The sequence below is a fragment of the Perissodus microlepis genome, chromosome 7, assembly GCF_051167445.1.
Source record: "Perissodus microlepis isolate ML-2025 ecotype Zambia chromosome 7, ASM5116744v1, whole genome shotgun sequence".
In the NCBI taxonomy this organism is placed as follows: Eukaryota; Metazoa; Chordata; class Actinopteri; order Cichliformes; family Cichlidae; genus Perissodus; species Perissodus microlepis.
In genome coordinates this window covers 39064119-39080614 of record NC_140467.1, presented here as the reverse complement: position 1 = coordinate 39080614, position 16496 = coordinate 39064119, and the positions used below count along the sequence as shown (strand labels likewise).

General features: G+C 37.9%; 3 protein-coding genes across 3 annotated transcripts; all 3 read right to left on the bottom strand.

Moving 5' to 3' along the window:
- Positions 1 to 1333: 1333 nt before the first annotated feature.
- LOC146383614 (protein AMBP-like) lies at positions 1334 to 6364 on the bottom strand. Its single transcript, XM_084934965.1, has 10 exons — positions 6185 to 6364; positions 5370 to 5512; positions 4797 to 4873; positions 4585 to 4701; positions 4312 to 4413; positions 3844 to 3899; positions 3504 to 3585; positions 3245 to 3412; positions 2749 to 2922; positions 1334 to 1481 (listed from the first exon to the last, which is right to left on the bottom strand). Exons 1-10 carry the CDS (start codon positions 6302 to 6304, stop codon positions 1456 to 1458), a joined length of 1065 nt encoding a protein of 354 aa, XP_084791091.1. The 5' UTR covers positions 6305 to 6364; the 3' UTR covers positions 1334 to 1455.
- A 1410-nt stretch (positions 6365 to 7774) lies between these two features.
- LOC146383613 (protein AMBP-like) lies at positions 7775 to 10893 on the bottom strand. The gene is made up of 7 exons (XM_084934966.1): positions 10558 to 10893; positions 9839 to 9984; positions 9674 to 9750; positions 9429 to 9548; positions 8845 to 8946; positions 8462 to 8505; positions 7775 to 8346 (listed from the first exon to the last, which is right to left on the bottom strand). The coding sequence occupies exons 1-7, from the start codon at positions 10672 to 10674 to the stop codon at positions 8266 to 8268; spliced, it is 687 nt and encodes a 228-aa protein (XP_084791092.1). The 5' UTR covers positions 10675 to 10893; the 3' UTR covers positions 7775 to 8265.
- Positions 10894 to 11320: 427 nt separating this feature from the next.
- ptgdsa (prostaglandin D2 synthase a) lies at positions 11321 to 15486 on the bottom strand. The gene is made up of 7 exons (XM_084934963.1): positions 15101 to 15486; positions 13912 to 14051; positions 13429 to 13505; positions 12357 to 12467; positions 12164 to 12265; positions 12022 to 12053; positions 11321 to 11884 (listed from the first exon to the last, which is right to left on the bottom strand). Exons 1-6 carry the CDS (start codon positions 15185 to 15187, stop codon positions 12022 to 12024), a joined length of 549 nt encoding a protein of 182 aa, XP_084791089.1. The 5' UTR covers positions 15188 to 15486; the 3' UTR covers positions 11321 to 11884.
- Between the last annotated feature and the right edge of the window lie 1010 nt (positions 15487 to 16496).

Below are 16496 nucleotides of genomic sequence, written 5' to 3'. Positions count from 1 at the left end.
GGCTTTTCTTCATGTCTTTTTTGTCTGGATTATTTAGTCCTCATCCTTTTGAATGAGAGAGCACACCAAACCTTCTCCCCTTTAACTCCACCTAGTACATTAATCAAAGCCCACTATAGGCAGTGTAATAACAATGAAAGTATTAGAGGTTAAAATACTCTATAATACAGCTTAAGAATAAGAATAACTTTGCTGATCCCAAAGGGAAATTCATATGTTTGACATAGCTCGTCTGCTACTAACATGAGAGTTTAAAAGCCTGCTGGCTGTGGGTGCGAATGATTTCTCTGTTTTACAATGGTGAGAGAGGAGTCTTCCATTACTGATGTTTTTTGTTCCATCAAGATGCTGTAAAGTGTGTTATCAGAGTTATTCAAGATGGCATACACCCTGATAATAATGCGTAATTACAATGCAAGAAGTATATTGGGATACTCTGTAATACAGTTTGCACCCCTGATAATAACGAAGTGGAGATTAGGATTCTCTATAACAGAGCCTGCACATGGATAATAATGTGTAATTACAATTGAATGAAAATTTTATGGTGATAAAAATTAGACTGAAACAATTACATGATAAATGCCAGGAAATAGCCACTTAGGTCTGGGGCTATATCATGAAGTGCTAATACACTATTCTTATCAAGGTCTAAGAAGAGATCCTTTTATTACTGTAAGTATGCAAAACATCTATGTGACATGAAAATATCACATTCATATAAACTAGCACAGCCATGGCTATAATTATTAGCACATTATGGGATATTGATAGAGTCCCTGAGCACCGGAAAGTATACCATAAACATGCATACTGTGTCATTTTTGATACTGTCACCAAGGAGAAGTATATTCTTTCAGCTGTAATCATTAGTGTATGCAATTCACGTGTGTATGGTTGCATGTTGGTACTTTTTCTATGATGTTCACCGCAAAACACATTAAAGACTGTACACAGTATTTGTTCTGTGAACCAGAAAGACTGCAACATCTGGAAGGAGGGAGGGGAACATGAGCGTTTGGCTCTAAACCTTAAATGATGGGGACCTCTGCTGGTAACATTTCACATGATATTTTTTTGAGTAGGAAATACCACAAAGGCGTTATATTTTAGCACACAAAATTGTTTATAATGGTATTCATCTACCTGGTCTGTTCATTTTCACACATTGAGTCAGGGAAGCTGATTCAGTCTAAACTCTTAAGTGCTATAAAATTTTTGATCCAAGCAAAAATTCAAAACCACACAGAAAACACAGGTGTTGCTCATAATGTGATGTTATAACTGGTATTGCAAGAAGTAACAGTAACAAACAAGAAGCAACTGAAAAACATAGTATTGATATTTTTCTTTTATTGGTGACAACACTGCTGAGACAAAGCCATATTTTGTTACTGTGGTGGTTTGTGTCGTATCCCTTTATGTTGACTGAGCAGCAGTGGTTCCTCATCTCAGTCAGTTTGCCTTGAGGAGCCCTTCATCTGTTAAAAAAAAGCATATATACATTGTTTGGACCAGCATGTATGGGGAACTTGATGCATTTGCAGGAATTGATTCAAACTGAGCTGTAACTTTTACTTGTATTTATCATGCATCAACAGTTTTTCCAGTGAGCAGAAGTGTTTTCCTTTATAGGTTTGCAAACTGGGATCGTGGCTCTGTTGCATGACCCAATTTGGGCTATTAGTTGTTGAACAAATGACCTAAGAGCATATTGTTCTGGAAACCTTTGTGAAATCTCAATTTTTCTTTGGAAGCAGTAAGGGTGTAATTAGTTTTTTCACAGGTCTGCACAGAGTCCTGTGAAAAACCTTACTCACACGATTGTAATTTGTCCCTCCATAAAAATATCTTAAAAAATATATATATTCAACACAACGACAACAAATTAAAACTCTTCACACTTCTTGCTAATGATGTCATGTAAGTAACATTAGTCAATCAATCCATCATCACAGAATGGCATTGGTTGAGTTGAAGCTCAATATCAACAAACAATCAGAGAGAGATAGAGAAGGGCTGTTTATAAGAGGAGGAGGAGTAAGTTCATGCCTAACAACAGTAATTCCAAATGACATTTGAACAGCTGTGACAGACTGTTTTCTTGCTCATGGAATGGCAACCAGATTGAAAAATGCCCCTTTCTGCAATAAATGTTTATGTTTTCCAGCACAAACACCCATTAAAGTGGCCCCTTTCGCATTTTTTCTCATACAACATAATGTTCCCATTTAATCATTATAATTACACTGCATGAGAAACATGTGAAAGAAGCCACTTCCATGAGTAAATCCTAAGATGCAAGATGACCGGAGCTACGTGTTGTTAACATTGTTGTTTTTCTTTTTCTTTTCTTTTCTTTTCTTTTCTTTTCTTTTCTTTTCTTTTCTTTTCTTTTCTTTTCTTTTCTTTCCTTTTTTTTTTTTTTTTTGATGTAGTAGCATAATAGCAGTAATGTTTTTTTTCCGACTGGCTGCGTGTGTGTGTACGATCACTGGTTAAAACTGTTTTGATGTGATGATGTGGTTTAGCCATAAGGGTTAGAGGGTTTTTTTTTTTTTTTAAAAATGTTGTTTGAAAATTGGGTTTTGTGTTTACATATGAAGAAAAAACAAGGCTGGGAGATTTTTTTTAAGTGCCTCAGCCATGGACTTGGAATCTGTGGGATTTCTATGAGATAAATGTGTCTTTCTTTTTATTTGCATCCTGCCACAGTTCTGCTCTGTTATACTTGTTTTATTTTCGCACCATCTTTCATCACCCCGCAGTACTCCTCACACTCTGCCTTGCTGTAGAACTTGTTCCCGTTGGCCTGGCAGAAGCCACTTTTGTAGGCCACACACAGACCAGCGGTGGAGTCAAAAGCCCAGATGGGAGGCTTCCCTGTGCAGGGCTGAGCATCCATAGGCAGACGGCACACAGCTGAAATGACAAAAGAGATACACACAATATAATATAGGTAATATTCATTCGTGGTGTGCCACAAGAGTCTCAAGTAGAACATGAATTGCATCAACAGTTGCAGTCCCTTTCTCTGTGGCTGTTATAAGGAGCCTCATTGAAAACAAACACAGTAGCTTCTCATAGAAAATAAGTGTTCTTCTGTTTACGTGTGATTTGGAAACCCCAGCTGAATCCATAATTAAATGTCGGACCAAGCCCCCCAAAAGCCTGAATTTGCACGTGTGTTGCACAGACATCTATGCACATTAGCAAATGTCATGTTGTGTTTGTTTTTTCTTACCTTCGGTGCGGCAACTCTGCAAACAGTCCCTTTCACTTTCAAAGTTGTTCTGATTGCCCAAACATCCTCCATACTTGAAGAGCTCGCAGTTCATTGAAGAGGAGTTGTAGTAGTAACGCAGGTGGATCCCGAAACACGGTCCTGTGTCTGGTGCTGCTTTACAGGCCTCTGTGGGAACAGCGAGGGAATATATATATGCATAAGAAAATATACAACATCAGAATCAGAACTTGATCATTAGCATACGCCGATATCCTACCAGTCCCATTGAACATAGCTGTATCATCACCAGAGCCCTCCACATCTGGAGCCAAAGAAGGCACTGCATTTCTCCTCACACGCTGTTTAATACAGACACACAGACTCAGAGATACAAAAATGACTCAACCACAAATAATCTGCATTATACCAGATAAAATGATCTCCTATAATGTAACCTCTCACATGGATTATATGATGGCCTTGTAATTCATTTATGATGAATTCTACCATAAAACTCAAACTCCTGAGTACAAAGGACAACAGATGTTCTTTCATGCATTTTAAAGGAAATACAATTAAAGCATATGCATAAAATATTCAATGATAGATTGTAATACCTGAGGCTTAGGCTGAGCTGTGGCTGTTGCCACCTCCTCTCCAGGAACACAGTCACCTGCAGATCAAGTGAAGTAATGTCATTTGTTCATATACTTCATCTATAGCCTAAAATGTCGTGTTAAGATGTTATGAATAACAGTTCCATTCTTCAAGTTTATGTGTTTATGTTTTTTATTTTATTGTGTGTGTGTATGTGTGTGTGTGTGTGTGTGTGTGTGTGCGTGCGTGCGTGTGTGTGTTCTCTGTGTGTGTGTGAGCCTGGATTTTCATGTCTTTTGTAAAGAGGTAGAGCATACGCAAGGAAAGAACCCATGAAGATAGAGTGTAGATCTGGGCTGATTTCTTTAAAATGTAAAAACTAGAGTACTGATCTCGGAGGAGGACTGTACACTTATCACTCCATTTTAGAAGAGTGTTAGCGTGTGTGATAATCTGTCTATGTGTGTGTCTGTATGTGTGAGCTGTACCTTTGTTCTCTTTAATGATAATATTGGCATCACTCATTCCCTGGTCTTTAACCAGTCTTTTAAAGTCATCCAGGACAGTGTTTCTCACAGTCATAGTTCGACCTGAAGAACACAATCATTTGGAAAATAAAAACCTTAAAATGGCATGAAGACTTCAGGATAGGAGGGTGTTCTTTACTTCACCTGATAATCACTATAACAACAATCAAGTGTATACTTAAGGACTGTCAAATAATCCATTTTGGTTTACATTTTTAAGAAGCGTTTACTCACTGTAAAGCTTAACTGAGGTGGTCTTATTGCCTGATAACTTCTGCTTGCTCATTATTACTATGGCGTACTCATTGTAGTTTGTGTGAACCACGTATGCATCCACGTCTGCCCCCCACTCTGTGAGAGGGAGAGTACAGGGAGAGTCATAATATCGAAAAATCCGCTGTACAAAAGCTCACGTACAGCATTATTTAAACAGATTAAAGACATACTTGCAACATGATAGAAGAATCGTCCTGGTGTGGTGGTCAGCTCATAATCCTCGATCCTCTCCATACATGTTCCTCGTCTTAACACACACACACACACACACACACACACACACACACACACACACACACACACACAAAAGAGGGGGGTATAGAATATACTGGAGTTAAAAGCAGTTAATGTGTAAAGAGACTCCTTTGAGAAAACATGTTTAATACATCAGTGAGCAGATCGCATTAATCTTACAGCTGCTACTGATATTTTAAAGCTTGATAGCTTCTTTTACAGCAGATTCTCAGAATTTGGTAGCTTTCACAAATAAAATTCATCCAACAAATTAAATATTATGTTTGTTTTTTTTGCCAGATTTCTCTTAAATTTTGGTTAATCCAGTTTCCCTCAATATGTCTGCTAGAATGTTTAGAATGAGTACATTAGCAAAAACAAACAACAAAAAATAATTTTTTTGCAAAAACCCACCCAGCTTAAAGGGAACACAATAGTGGACAGTGTGTTTTGCTGTCAGAAATACATGCTTGCTGTTGTGTCCGCACACCCATGCGTTTTTTACTAACCTCAGTGAAGTTCGAGTCACCTTGAGTTTGCCTTCATTATCACCTCTCTGAAGTACCAGTTTTCCGATGGCTGCACCTGACTTATAACGCTGCATATAGGGACATGTGGATGCAATGGCAATATCATGCCATGTTCCCAAATACTGTCAGGAGAAGTAATTCAAAAGGAAGATTTTCACAAATTGATATAAAACTCACAGACTGCTTAACCAAACATCTGGTATAAAAATAAAGATGTTACAAATATAGATTATTAAAAAAAATATAGTTAAATGTTGTTTTAATGCTGGGTTTAAAGCAAAAAGTCAACTTTAATTAAACTATTTTAAATTTGTTTTAAAAATACAAGTTTGGAGAGGTCCTTGTGTTCTACATCTAAAGGAAACGTTTACTTTGGACCTTCTTAGTCCTGAGAATACAAGTGATTTGAAGCAGTCATTTGACTGGATCATAAAGGATGTTTTGCAATGAGAAATAGATAAATATTACCTTAGGCTTGCTCTGTCATAGTTATCTATGTGCACTCAATGGATTCATACCCGACCTTTGCACTGTGCAACTAACAGCTCTAGTTTCCATTATAAAAGCCCTCAGCATATAATCCTTATATTTTTAGGTTTCCTCTGCTTGAGATTAAGGCTTAAAGAAATTTTCAGTAAACACTAAAAGAAATAAAATGTTAGAATTTAAATACACAGGAAAAGGGCATACCAGCATCTCCTGCTTTTAACTTTTTGCATTTAACACTTCTCAGAATTATGCAATATGCACAATGTTAAAGAATATTAACAAGAGCGCAGAACTCGAGCACTTACCTGGGTTAAATCAAAGTTTTCCTGTGTGGGGTAAAGCGGATCTGTGAGTACAGGGAGCCCCTCGAGGCTCCAGGTCCATCCCAGGACCAGCAGAGTAATCACAGTCGCTGCTTTCTGCATCTCACCAGCTTGTCTGTCCACGCGTTGGTAACAATGTCCCCTAAGTATGAAACATCAAAACAGCCCCCTCTCACCTCTTGAATAGGAGACAGTGCATTGAACTGCTATGGGCTATGTTTGCTGGGCCCCCCTCATGTACCCAGCCCCCCCCCCACAGCTGAGTAAAAAACAAACAAGTAAAAGAGCAAAGTTCTGATTTTGTGTATCTCACCTGACCACTGCAATGCAAACAAATCAATACTTGTCATGATTGGAGGGACTAATGAGTAACAATAGCATACTAGTTCATCCTAATGTGTATAAGTTATAGAAGTTATCTTTTCTGAACTACAGAGCCCACAATGCTTTGGGCGCATATACAAAAAGTTACGTATCTTGGCAAGTGAGCTGCCGTCTACAGCTCCACCCTTGTAATACCTAAATAACTATTGGTAGCTCAAGCTTGCACTTTGTACCAGTGGATGTACAGACCAGGACCCCAGCTCACGATCACACTGGAACCTGAAAAATGTTATAATATTATTCACAGACAGGTTAGAGAGCAAAGAGGACCAGATATGACTGGATAGTAGGTTAGCCAGAATCACATTTCTGAGGGCTTGGATTGGACTGATGTATGATTCCAGACATGTGTAAATTGTAACATTATAAAGTTACAATTTAGTAACTTTATAATGTGAAACCATGATGTTGGAGTAAATTTACAAGGTATCCACATGCATGCACAATTCTGTTTCAGCTCTCTCCCTCCATGTCCCGTTGGGGAGCGGTGCAGCCCATTTTGAAAATGATTCCTTGGGGCAGTGAAACATACAGGAAACATTTGTACATGAGATATTTTATTACACTTGCCATATGTTTGGTGCTTTTTTTTCTCAAATAGCATGGTCGCTTTATTTGAAATAATATTGACAATAAAATATTATCTTTAAATAAATATTTGTCACATCTCTTAAACTTGCACATCCAAATGCATATGATAAATAATTGTAGAAAGTATTAGCACACCATGCCATATATAGCAGGTGGTGCAGCTTTAAAAGGGACTTAAAAGTTAAAGTCCTTTTTTTGTATTTAAACTTGTTTCACACATTAAAAAACAATTTGCATTTTGGACTATGTACCAGCTGTATATTAAATCTTTGCAGTATGATATAAGAACTTGAAATTCCTTTATGTAGTCTGAAAATCCAAATTAATTTAGATAAACTTTAGATTTGCAAAGTGCTTATACACATCAAAATGAAATTTTGACACAGAAAGTATTTCATGTATAAAAGTAGACCATTGTGGTGTAGTATTCACTGTGGGAGCCTGGCACTATCAAAACAGTCTAAATAAATATACTTAGTGAATCTGGTTTTCTTGTGATGATCGTATCCTTCAGGTTTTACACTTGATCCTGTAGCAAATATATATTTATTAAAACGCTCAAATTTGACAGAAACACAACATCCTTATTGCATTTTTTTTTACATTTATATATTTTTATTTATATCAACAGTTAACAAGAGAGTGGAGGCAAAGTCGAGTGGGTGATTTGTGACAGATGGATAGCAGCAAGAGTAAAAGGGAGGTTTAAACGCTGGTAGTCATACCCGGTATGATGTTTGGTTTGGAGACAGTGGCACTGACAAAAAGACCTCGAGGTCTGCCACCTCGAGGTTGAGCTCAAGGTGGTAGAGCTGAAGATGCTCAGGTTTTTATTGGGATTGACCAGAATAGAAAGGATTAGAAACGTGTACCACAGAGGGAGAGCTCAGGTAGAGCAGTTCAGAAATAAAGTTAGAGTGGTGAGGCTGAGACGGTTTAGATATAAGCAAAGGAAGTATAGTGGATTTACTTGGCAAAGGATGTTGAACGTGTAGCTGCCAGGCAGGAGTGAAAGAGGAGATCCGTGGATATAGTGAAGGAGGACATGCAAAGGATTTATCTGACAGAGGAGGATGGTAAGGATAGGGTCAGATGGTAACAGTGAACTCTTCTTGGGGAAGTGTCGTACTTGGAACCGTGTTTCTATTTAACCCTTTGGGAACAATAACCTGAAATAATGACATACAAGGTATTAAAATGCATTAAAGACTCATCACTTTAACATAGTTATAAATCTTGGGTTTTACAGTGTTATATGTTAGTGTGTTAGTGTGAAGCATGCACCTGAGTAGGTGTCTCTGTCATCTTTTCACCTGGAACACACTCGCCTGTAAAGGCAGAAGGATTAGAGTTGATGACTTTCTAAAATGCAGTTAATAATAGAAAACACTAAACATGCAAAACACAACCATGAAGATAATATTCAATAACAGGAGGGAAAAATCAATAACAGTAAGGGTGTCAAACATGGCTATCCCAGCAGGCAAATCTGTTCTGCTTGGGGGGGGGGACTATATTAAAAATCAGAGGGTTAGCTCAGGTTGAACAGCATGTAAAGATGATTTGGACATGTGCAGAGGATAGTGAATATACTGGGCAAAAAATGTTAAAGATGGAGATGACGAGTGTAAGACATATCATCAATAGTTCTCAGGGAATGTGTGCACCTTTGTCCTGATTCATGATGACAGCATCGTCTCTCATTCCATGCTCTCTGACCAGTGTTTTAAAGTGATCCAGCACAGCGGGGCCTGCTTCCACAGTCCGACCTGAAGAGGACAGATTTTCTTTAGTGTTTTATAACACTGACTGTTCATACTCTGTTAAATACTGGAAGGAAACAGAAAGGAAGTGTTAGAATCAGCACATTTTCCCAAAATCTCTGTGAGAACAACAAATTTCTATGTTTTTCTAATTTTATATTGAAAAACATTAAATAGTTCCAAATTAAAATGCTAAATGTGAGATCTCATGATTTGAACAAGATTACAGTCAGATATAGAGACAATTAGATTTTATACAATAGCCTCAGAAGCTTTGCAAGTTTTACCTGCTTTAAATACACTAGATTAGGTGTTGGGAATATGAAGTCTATTATTAGCTTACTCATAATTAATATTGATTGATAAATTAAAGTACCTGACCCTTGTTTTAATTTGGACACAAAGAAATGCACTGCTAAAAAAAATCAACACAGATATCTTGATAAATCAAAGGTAAAATGGCTGATGATCCAACAGTGGTCACTCACTGTAAAGTTTGGCTATGGTGGTTTTATTTCCTGATGGTTTCTCTGTACTCAGCAGAAGCATCACAGCATACTCATCATAGGTGGTATGAACCACAAAGGCATCAACATCGGCCCTGAGCCCTGTAGAAAATAAAGTGTTAACGCATCAGGTTTTCTGAGTATTATTTTAGCATCATGAGAATGTTTTTATTGTACACATGTCACAGAAAGGATGTACTATATATGCAGGAAAGCAGAAAACATACTTGCAGTGTGGTAGAAGAATCGCCCTGGAGTGTCCGTCAAACTGTAATCTGTTGAAGTCTCCGTACACAAGCTGTTCCTATATGCAGACACAAACACATGAAAGGTTATATTGAGTGTAGCATACTCATCCACTGCATGAGAAACAGCATGTGGGTGAATCTGACCTGAAAGCAGTGGCTGTCATGGTGAAGTTCTCCTCAGATGCAACATGTTTCAGCTCAAGTGCAACAATGACAGGGTTTCCCCTCTTACGCTGCATATAATGAGGGCAGGTAGACACCACTGCCACCTCATACCACTTTCCCATAAACTGCGAGGAACACGCCATAACATAAAACAGAACAGATACTAATATTATAAAATGGACCAGTCAAAACAAAACAGAACAGCTTAAAAATGTCATGAGCGCAGTTTTGAATTCTGTCAAGGAGTGTGCAGATGTGAGGGAGTAAAGTTTAGGTATTGCATAAGAGAAGGACCTGGCACCCAGATGAAGACTGCAGGAAGTTTAAGTTTGGAGGAGATCAGTGAAATATGCAGGGCAGAGCCTGTGAAGAACTTCAAATGTTAATAGTCATGTTTTTAGGGTGAATTCATGGCAGTACAGGGAGCCAGTGTACTGTGGATGAATCAGCAGGGGTGTGACATGTTTAGCTGACTTCTGGATAAGCTGATGTTTCTCAGGAATTTGTGCCAAGATTGCTGAAGTCAAGGCGTGGTGTGACAAGACTCATAATTACTGTACATTAAAACATGTGGATTGACATGCAGCAATAAAAACAACCTCAGATATTATTGAATGAAAAGAAGTGATAAACTTTGCTGTTGGGTGGGGTGGGAAACAACTAAAGAAATTTCATTTTTTAGTATTTTATCCACTCACCTGCTCCAGATCAAAGTTCTCCTGGGTCAGGGTAAGATTTTTTGGCTCCACAGGAGATACCTGGAAGGTCACGAGGGCCATTACCAGCACAGACACAGGCCTGACCGCTCCCTGCATTTTGTTAGCCTGCCTGTCCAACCTGTCTCTTTCTGTCACCTCCCAGAAACTTTTGTCTGCTGCCTTTCTGGGTCAAACGGACACCCTGCGTATGTGGCTTTTGTGAATCCCCTCTCAAAACACGACCAAAAAAAGCAAGAAAAGACACAACTTAAAGAGCAGTTCTGACGATCAGTGTGTCTGTGCACAGAGGTGTGGGCATATCACTGTGTGTCCTTTGGTCTAAATAATCAGAAATGAATTGCTGGACTTCAGAGTTTGAAGCTAAAACAAACAACTGATCAATATACGTTAGTAATTAACAGATTATGGGGAAATGTAGCATTGGTATCAGCTACAGAGACTTTTTGATGTTACCACAGACAGAAGTGTCCCTTCAACATACAGCTCATTTAATCTCATTTCTCATGGTATCATGATATCTGCATCATAAACTGTATGTCACATACTGGTGTGTATGTGCCACCTGGTGTTCACTGAGGGAAAAAACTTCCTTTCAGCGACCTTTAGACCACTTGTTTTGTGCCACAAATGCAGTAGAAACTGTAGATAATCTACTCAGAGATTTATTTATTATGTCCAGGCTGAATATTTATTTAATTATGTCAACAGTGTGAAAGAGCACAGCTGATATGGCTCAGGGCAGTTGATGAAGCAGCCAACATTTATTTACATTTGTCTTTTCAGTGTGAACCTCTGCAGCAACACTTCATGCAAGAGAAAGTGTTTGTGCATATGCAGGTAAAATTTCTTATTTCAAGGAAAATGCAGCTGATCAGAAATATATTTATTGATATATGATGACTATATCGCCAATATTATAGCTGGTAGAGGTAACTGTCAGGCGATGAACATATAGATCACAGTAAAACACAGAATTACATACTAACATATTTTACATGTAACCATAATAAGACAAAAAAAAAACCCTTCAAATTAGATTAATAAAAGTCTGGAGGTCAATGTTTATTTAACTATGTGAACTGTGAAAATAATGGAAAACACTACATAATCAAGGTTGATCTATATGATAAATGTAATCAGCAATATCTGCTTCTTGTGCCATTTGCAGTCAGCATCATGTTTGCTGAAGTTTTTTTTAATAATAGTTTATAATACATAAATGCTGTCAGAAACTGGACACAGACACAGAGCTGGAACAGCACGAAGAACACATGATGCCACCCTCATCTCAGGCACAGCAGGGAACCTAGAAGGGGGAACAGAAATTATTTTATACTAGCTGGACAGAAATCATTCGCACACGCAGATTTAAAATAACCGCCTGTGGTTTTTATATATATTTTTCTTTAAAAAAAGAAAAAGAAAAAAAAGAAATTGCCTTACCTAACGCCCAGACCCTGATGGCGGGCAATTTTCTGTTCACCAGAAAACATACAGACCAAAATTATGACAATTTTTCTTCAACATGCGCGCAGATGTGTATATACTATGTGTATATATGGAGGTGTGTTCCCCCTCTCTTCACCTGCTGGAGGTGGAATCACAATAGACTCTCTTGGTAAACCGCGAGACAAGGCAAAGGTTTTAAACTTCTGTACGACCTCAGGCCTGACGCTCAGAGTGCGTGCTGCAGACAAGTACAGAAACACACATGTGGTGTATAGAAGACAGAATTGCAGTGGCCTGCATGTTCAGACACATCTGTGAGCGTGTCTCACCATAAAGTGCCACCTGTGTGTACTCTCTGTTGAAAACCTTGTGCTTAAGGACCATGGCGTAGTCAGTGTAGTTTGTTTCCACCACAGTGATGTCCTTCACCATGTTATGGCCTGAGAGAAATCGTGACACAGAAGCGAGATTTTAGCACCCCTGCTAGTTGAACATTTAAAAGCAAATTGATAGGCAGATTAAATAAATGAATAAATGGACCAATACACTAAATCTGGATGAAACAGAATTGCCTGCACTAAACCAAAATGGGATGTATATGATTTTTCTATTAGGTCTGTATAGGTTACTTAAAATGCAAAAAGCTAAAAACAAAAAACAAAAACAAAAACAAAAAGAAAAAAACATGAACGTAAAAACCCCCCAATTGCATTTGGTAGAAGATAAAATTAATTTACAAGATATGTAATTTTTGTATTGACTTACTGGATGTTAATGAATCTTAATTCGATTAAGATTTAATTCTAAATTATTAAATTTAATAATATGCATTTTGTTATTTAGACAGCTGACCTATATCAATAATAAAAAATACTTAAGTGTCGCATGAAAACTTAAACTTAAAACTTAAACTTAAACCTATTCTCAAAATTTTAATGAAAATTTTATACATTATTGAACAATTTACATTCAATTACATTAAATGTTCATTACAATACAATTCTAACATAATCATAATTATACCACTGTAAAAATTATGCATTTTGAATTACTACATTTAATAATATACATTTTGTTATTTAGACAGCATGCTATATAAACAATTAAAAATACTTACATGTCACATGAAAACCGTAACTGTAAAAAATAATAAAAGTAAAAAAGAAAAATCCCCCAAATATATTTGGGTGTGTATTCTGCTCTTATTTCCTGTTCTCAGTCCTATGTCATTACTTTGTCACACGTGCCTGGACTGCACAGCTTCATCCTTGTGATCACTGTGTTGTTGTTTTTTTTGCTCATGACATGTTGCTGATCCTGAATGTCAACTCATGCTGTGAGCACCAGTCAAGTTTTGATTCTATGATAGAAAAAGTCAGTTCTCTTTAGAAAAAGACTCACGTGCACTGAAGTAGGTGAACTGTCCAGGTACACTCGCCCTCTCATACTGGTACTTTTTGATCACACAACCAAAGGGTCTGAAAAAAAGCAAAGAAAAATGAGTGTTTATCCACAAGTGTCACTTTCTTACCCCTCTCTGTTTAACTCTTTTCCTTGACTAGCACACATATGATAGCTTTGATGTTATTAATTCAATAAAGCCCAATATGTATTATGCAAGTTTGCCACTCAACAGCCATCTTAAATGACTCTGAGAGCATATTGTGTAAATTACAAAGGTTACTGGAGCACATAAAGGGCATGGACACAATAACAAGTCAAATTTAATTAGAAGATCTTAAAAAGTGTCCTGACTTTGCCCCATAATAGAGTTTAAAAAAGCTCTGCCACCGTCTTTTCTCACACAGACTGAGCGGCATGTCCCTGCGTGTCCACATATGTCAACAGTGATCAAATGTGTCACCCCTGCAAAAACAGACTCACGTTGCCTCCCACATTGTGAGATTAGCATTGCCGTTTGGCAGCGGCGTGATGGTGCCCATGGAGGCCTTAATCATTCTTCGGAATGGGACGAAACGCGGAGAGTCATAGGCGACCCCCACGCGATACCATTTTCCTGCAAACTAAACACACACAAAACAAACAAAACCAGGACACAGTTTATTGGAACTTCTGAGCAGTCATGCACAGGCTACATGTGACCTGTCTGTCACAGTCCCAGACGCACTGGGTGATATAAACCAAATGGTTGAATGCACATAGTGTCATTATTTAAATAAAGAGGAAGAAGTATTTCCCTGAAACAATGAGGTTCTGTATTTTAAGGCACAAATAATGTGTTGGGAGTATTTTAGTCGGGTAATTGGTGCACTAAGTATTTAAGGAAGCAAGGTGGGGTATGTGGGATTGACTCAAAATAAACTACAGTGCTTGTGTTGATCGGAATGAAAGAGCACATCTTGAAGTGAAATGGTGTAGCTCACACATTTATTTTATCATAGGCTGTGATGTGTACCCTGTTGCAAGCACTTGTGTAAAGCAGGGCATTATACCTATCTCAAATGTTCGATGTACATCAAAACCGATGAGCCACTTTCATTTTTCCTCATGTAAAACGGTGTTTACTTGACTTAATGTTAATGATTATAATTATATTGGGAAAGTGTTAACTTTTACTCTTATATAACAGACAATAGCCTACATTTAAAAAAAAATCCTGGCGGGGAAAATGTATGAAAATCAGCACTACTTTGTGTCAAATAAACATTTTACTTTTAAAATAAAGAATAAATCGTTAAAAGGCTTTCTTCATAAAGGACAGACATAATATGGCTAAGAAGAAGTAAGTGTGGGACAATCCCACTTCATAGCCAGTCAAACACATTTCTTGTGGCACATATGCCAAAGAAAATTAACCTCACACAGTCCATCAAACCAGCAAACGATTTACTTGTGCATTAATCTTGTTTGTTGTAAGGTAGCAACTCATCGCAAACTGTGCGCACACATAAAACCATCAGCAGACAGTAGGTGGCGTCATGTAACAAACAAAGAACAGCTGTTCTCCTTTTAAAGAAACCCCATTCTTAACAAAACGAATAAACGTGGTTTGGAACATAAAAAAAATATATAAAAAGAAAAAAGCTTAAAAACCAAACACCCTCCATCCTACCTTCTGCAGGCTAAAATCTTTCTGCGGCTTCACATTTGCATGTACCATCATCATGCACAGCATCACCATGGCAACAGTCATCGTCATGGCTGAGGAGGAGAAGCGGCGAGGTGAGCGGGTGTCTGACCTGAGCCAAAAGTGAACTGTGCAGCCAAAGAGAGGTACAGAGTGGCAAAGCCTGGGGTGATGTTTACTTTTTTTCCCCTGCTGATCCACCCACCTGGTTGTCAGCCAATCATCGCCAAGGTTCAAGGAACAGTAGCCAAGTGTTGGAAATGTGCAAGTCTGAAAACAGCCACGGACTTAAACGCTTTATAGGTTCAGCTTGTGGTTTACCAGAATCAGCTGCGATTCATGAGCTGTCCTCAAAAGCAAAGACTTCACATGATTTCACAACTCCCTGTCCCGCACTGAAAGACACATGAGGAAAAACAAGTCGAGAGACCAGTAACCTGTTTCTCAGCTCTGATGGTTCATTTTTCCATGGAGTGCCGCTGTGTTGGCTGCTGCCTCCAGCTTAACTGATATTCGCATTTAAAAGGACAAGTTTGCGCAACAGCAGGGTCAGTCATAAGTATCACGCATGTCCCTACAAGAAAGTTGTTCATACCTTTCTGTTAGAGGAGTTTCTCAGATTTTGAAACACCTTTACCAGCCGGCTTGTACAATTTGGGTCTTAAGATGTCCTTAGGAAATAGGAACAGAAAGCAGTTTCTCCCAAAGAGCCTCCGCTTTATGAGATTTACTGGTGTCACCTTGTTTTTCCATATATCTTTGAAAAACAGAGGTTAACAAAAACAAACAAATTTCAACAGCTAAAATAACATGGAAAATGGACAGTATGAGCTGTGGATTTAAATGTTAAATGTAGGACACAATTACACCAGGTGTGTTTGTGGTGCACACTCAACAGGTGACAGGTCACGTCTAAAAAGATTTGTCCTGGGTCTAAATTAGTGCACGTTTCCTGTACAAATCTGAGGCAGAGTCATAAACTATCTTAAAAACAAACAAACAAAACAAAACAAAATTCAGCAAAATCTGCAGGGACCAAGACATTCATTTGAATCAGCATTGTGAAGCTTTAGTAAACAAGGCGCACCTCTCTAGAAAATATCAACATGTACAAGTTTTTGCAGTGCTTTGATGAATACATGCATGTGAAAATTAAATAATATTTTTCTTAAAATCTCTCTTTGAAATCAGTTTAATAGTTTATTACATTAAAGTTACCTTCACATTCCTTTTTTAGGACACACCTTGATCTAAAATGACCTGCTTAGCCCGATATTTGGTACAGCCATTAAGAGTAGCCTGTCTCACTATCAGAATTCAAACTCGACAGTCTGCATCATCAGAAGAAAAAAAAAAGTGTCATTGCAATCAGAGTCCAGTG

Excerpts from the sequence above, each read along its gene's own strand:
- ptgdsa (XM_084934963.1), bottom strand. The coding sequence starts at position 15,187 with ATGACGATGACTGTTGCCATGGTGATGCTGTGCATGATGATGGTACAT. Across the intron at positions 13,506-13,911 it reads CTCACAATGTGGGAGGCAAC|ACCCTTTGGTTGTGTGATCA; the intron begins GTGAGTCTGTTT and ends GCTTTTTTTCAG. Across the intron at positions 12,054-12,163 it reads TGTGATTCCACCTCCAGCAG|AAAATTGCCCGCCATCAGGG; the intron begins GTGAAGAGAGGG and ends TCTGGTGAACAG.
- LOC146383613 (XM_084934966.1), bottom strand. The coding sequence starts at position 10,674 with ATGCAGGGAGCGGTCAGGCCTGTGTCTGTGCTGGTAATGGCCCTCGTG. Across the intron at positions 9,985-10,557 it reads AGAACTTTGATCTGGAGCAG|TTTATGGGAAAGTGGTATGA; the intron begins GTGAGTGGATAA and ends TGTTCCTCGCAG. Across the intron at positions 8,506-8,844 it reads CATCATGAATCAGGACAAAG|GCGAGTGTGTTCCAGGTGAA; the intron begins GTGCACACATTC and ends CTGCCTTTACAG.
- LOC146383614 (XM_084934965.1), bottom strand. The coding sequence starts at position 6,304 with ATGCAGAAAGCAGCGACTGTGATTACTCTGCTGGTCCTGGGATGGACC. Across the intron at positions 3,900-4,311 it reads TATCATTAAAGAGAACAAAG|GTGACTGTGTTCCTGGAGAG; the intron begins GTACAGCTCACA and ends CTTGATCTGCAG. Across the intron at positions 1,482-2,748 it reads CTGCGGGGTGATGAAAGATG|ATGAAGGGCTCCTCAAGGCA; the intron begins GTGCGAAAATAA and ends TTTTTTTAACAG.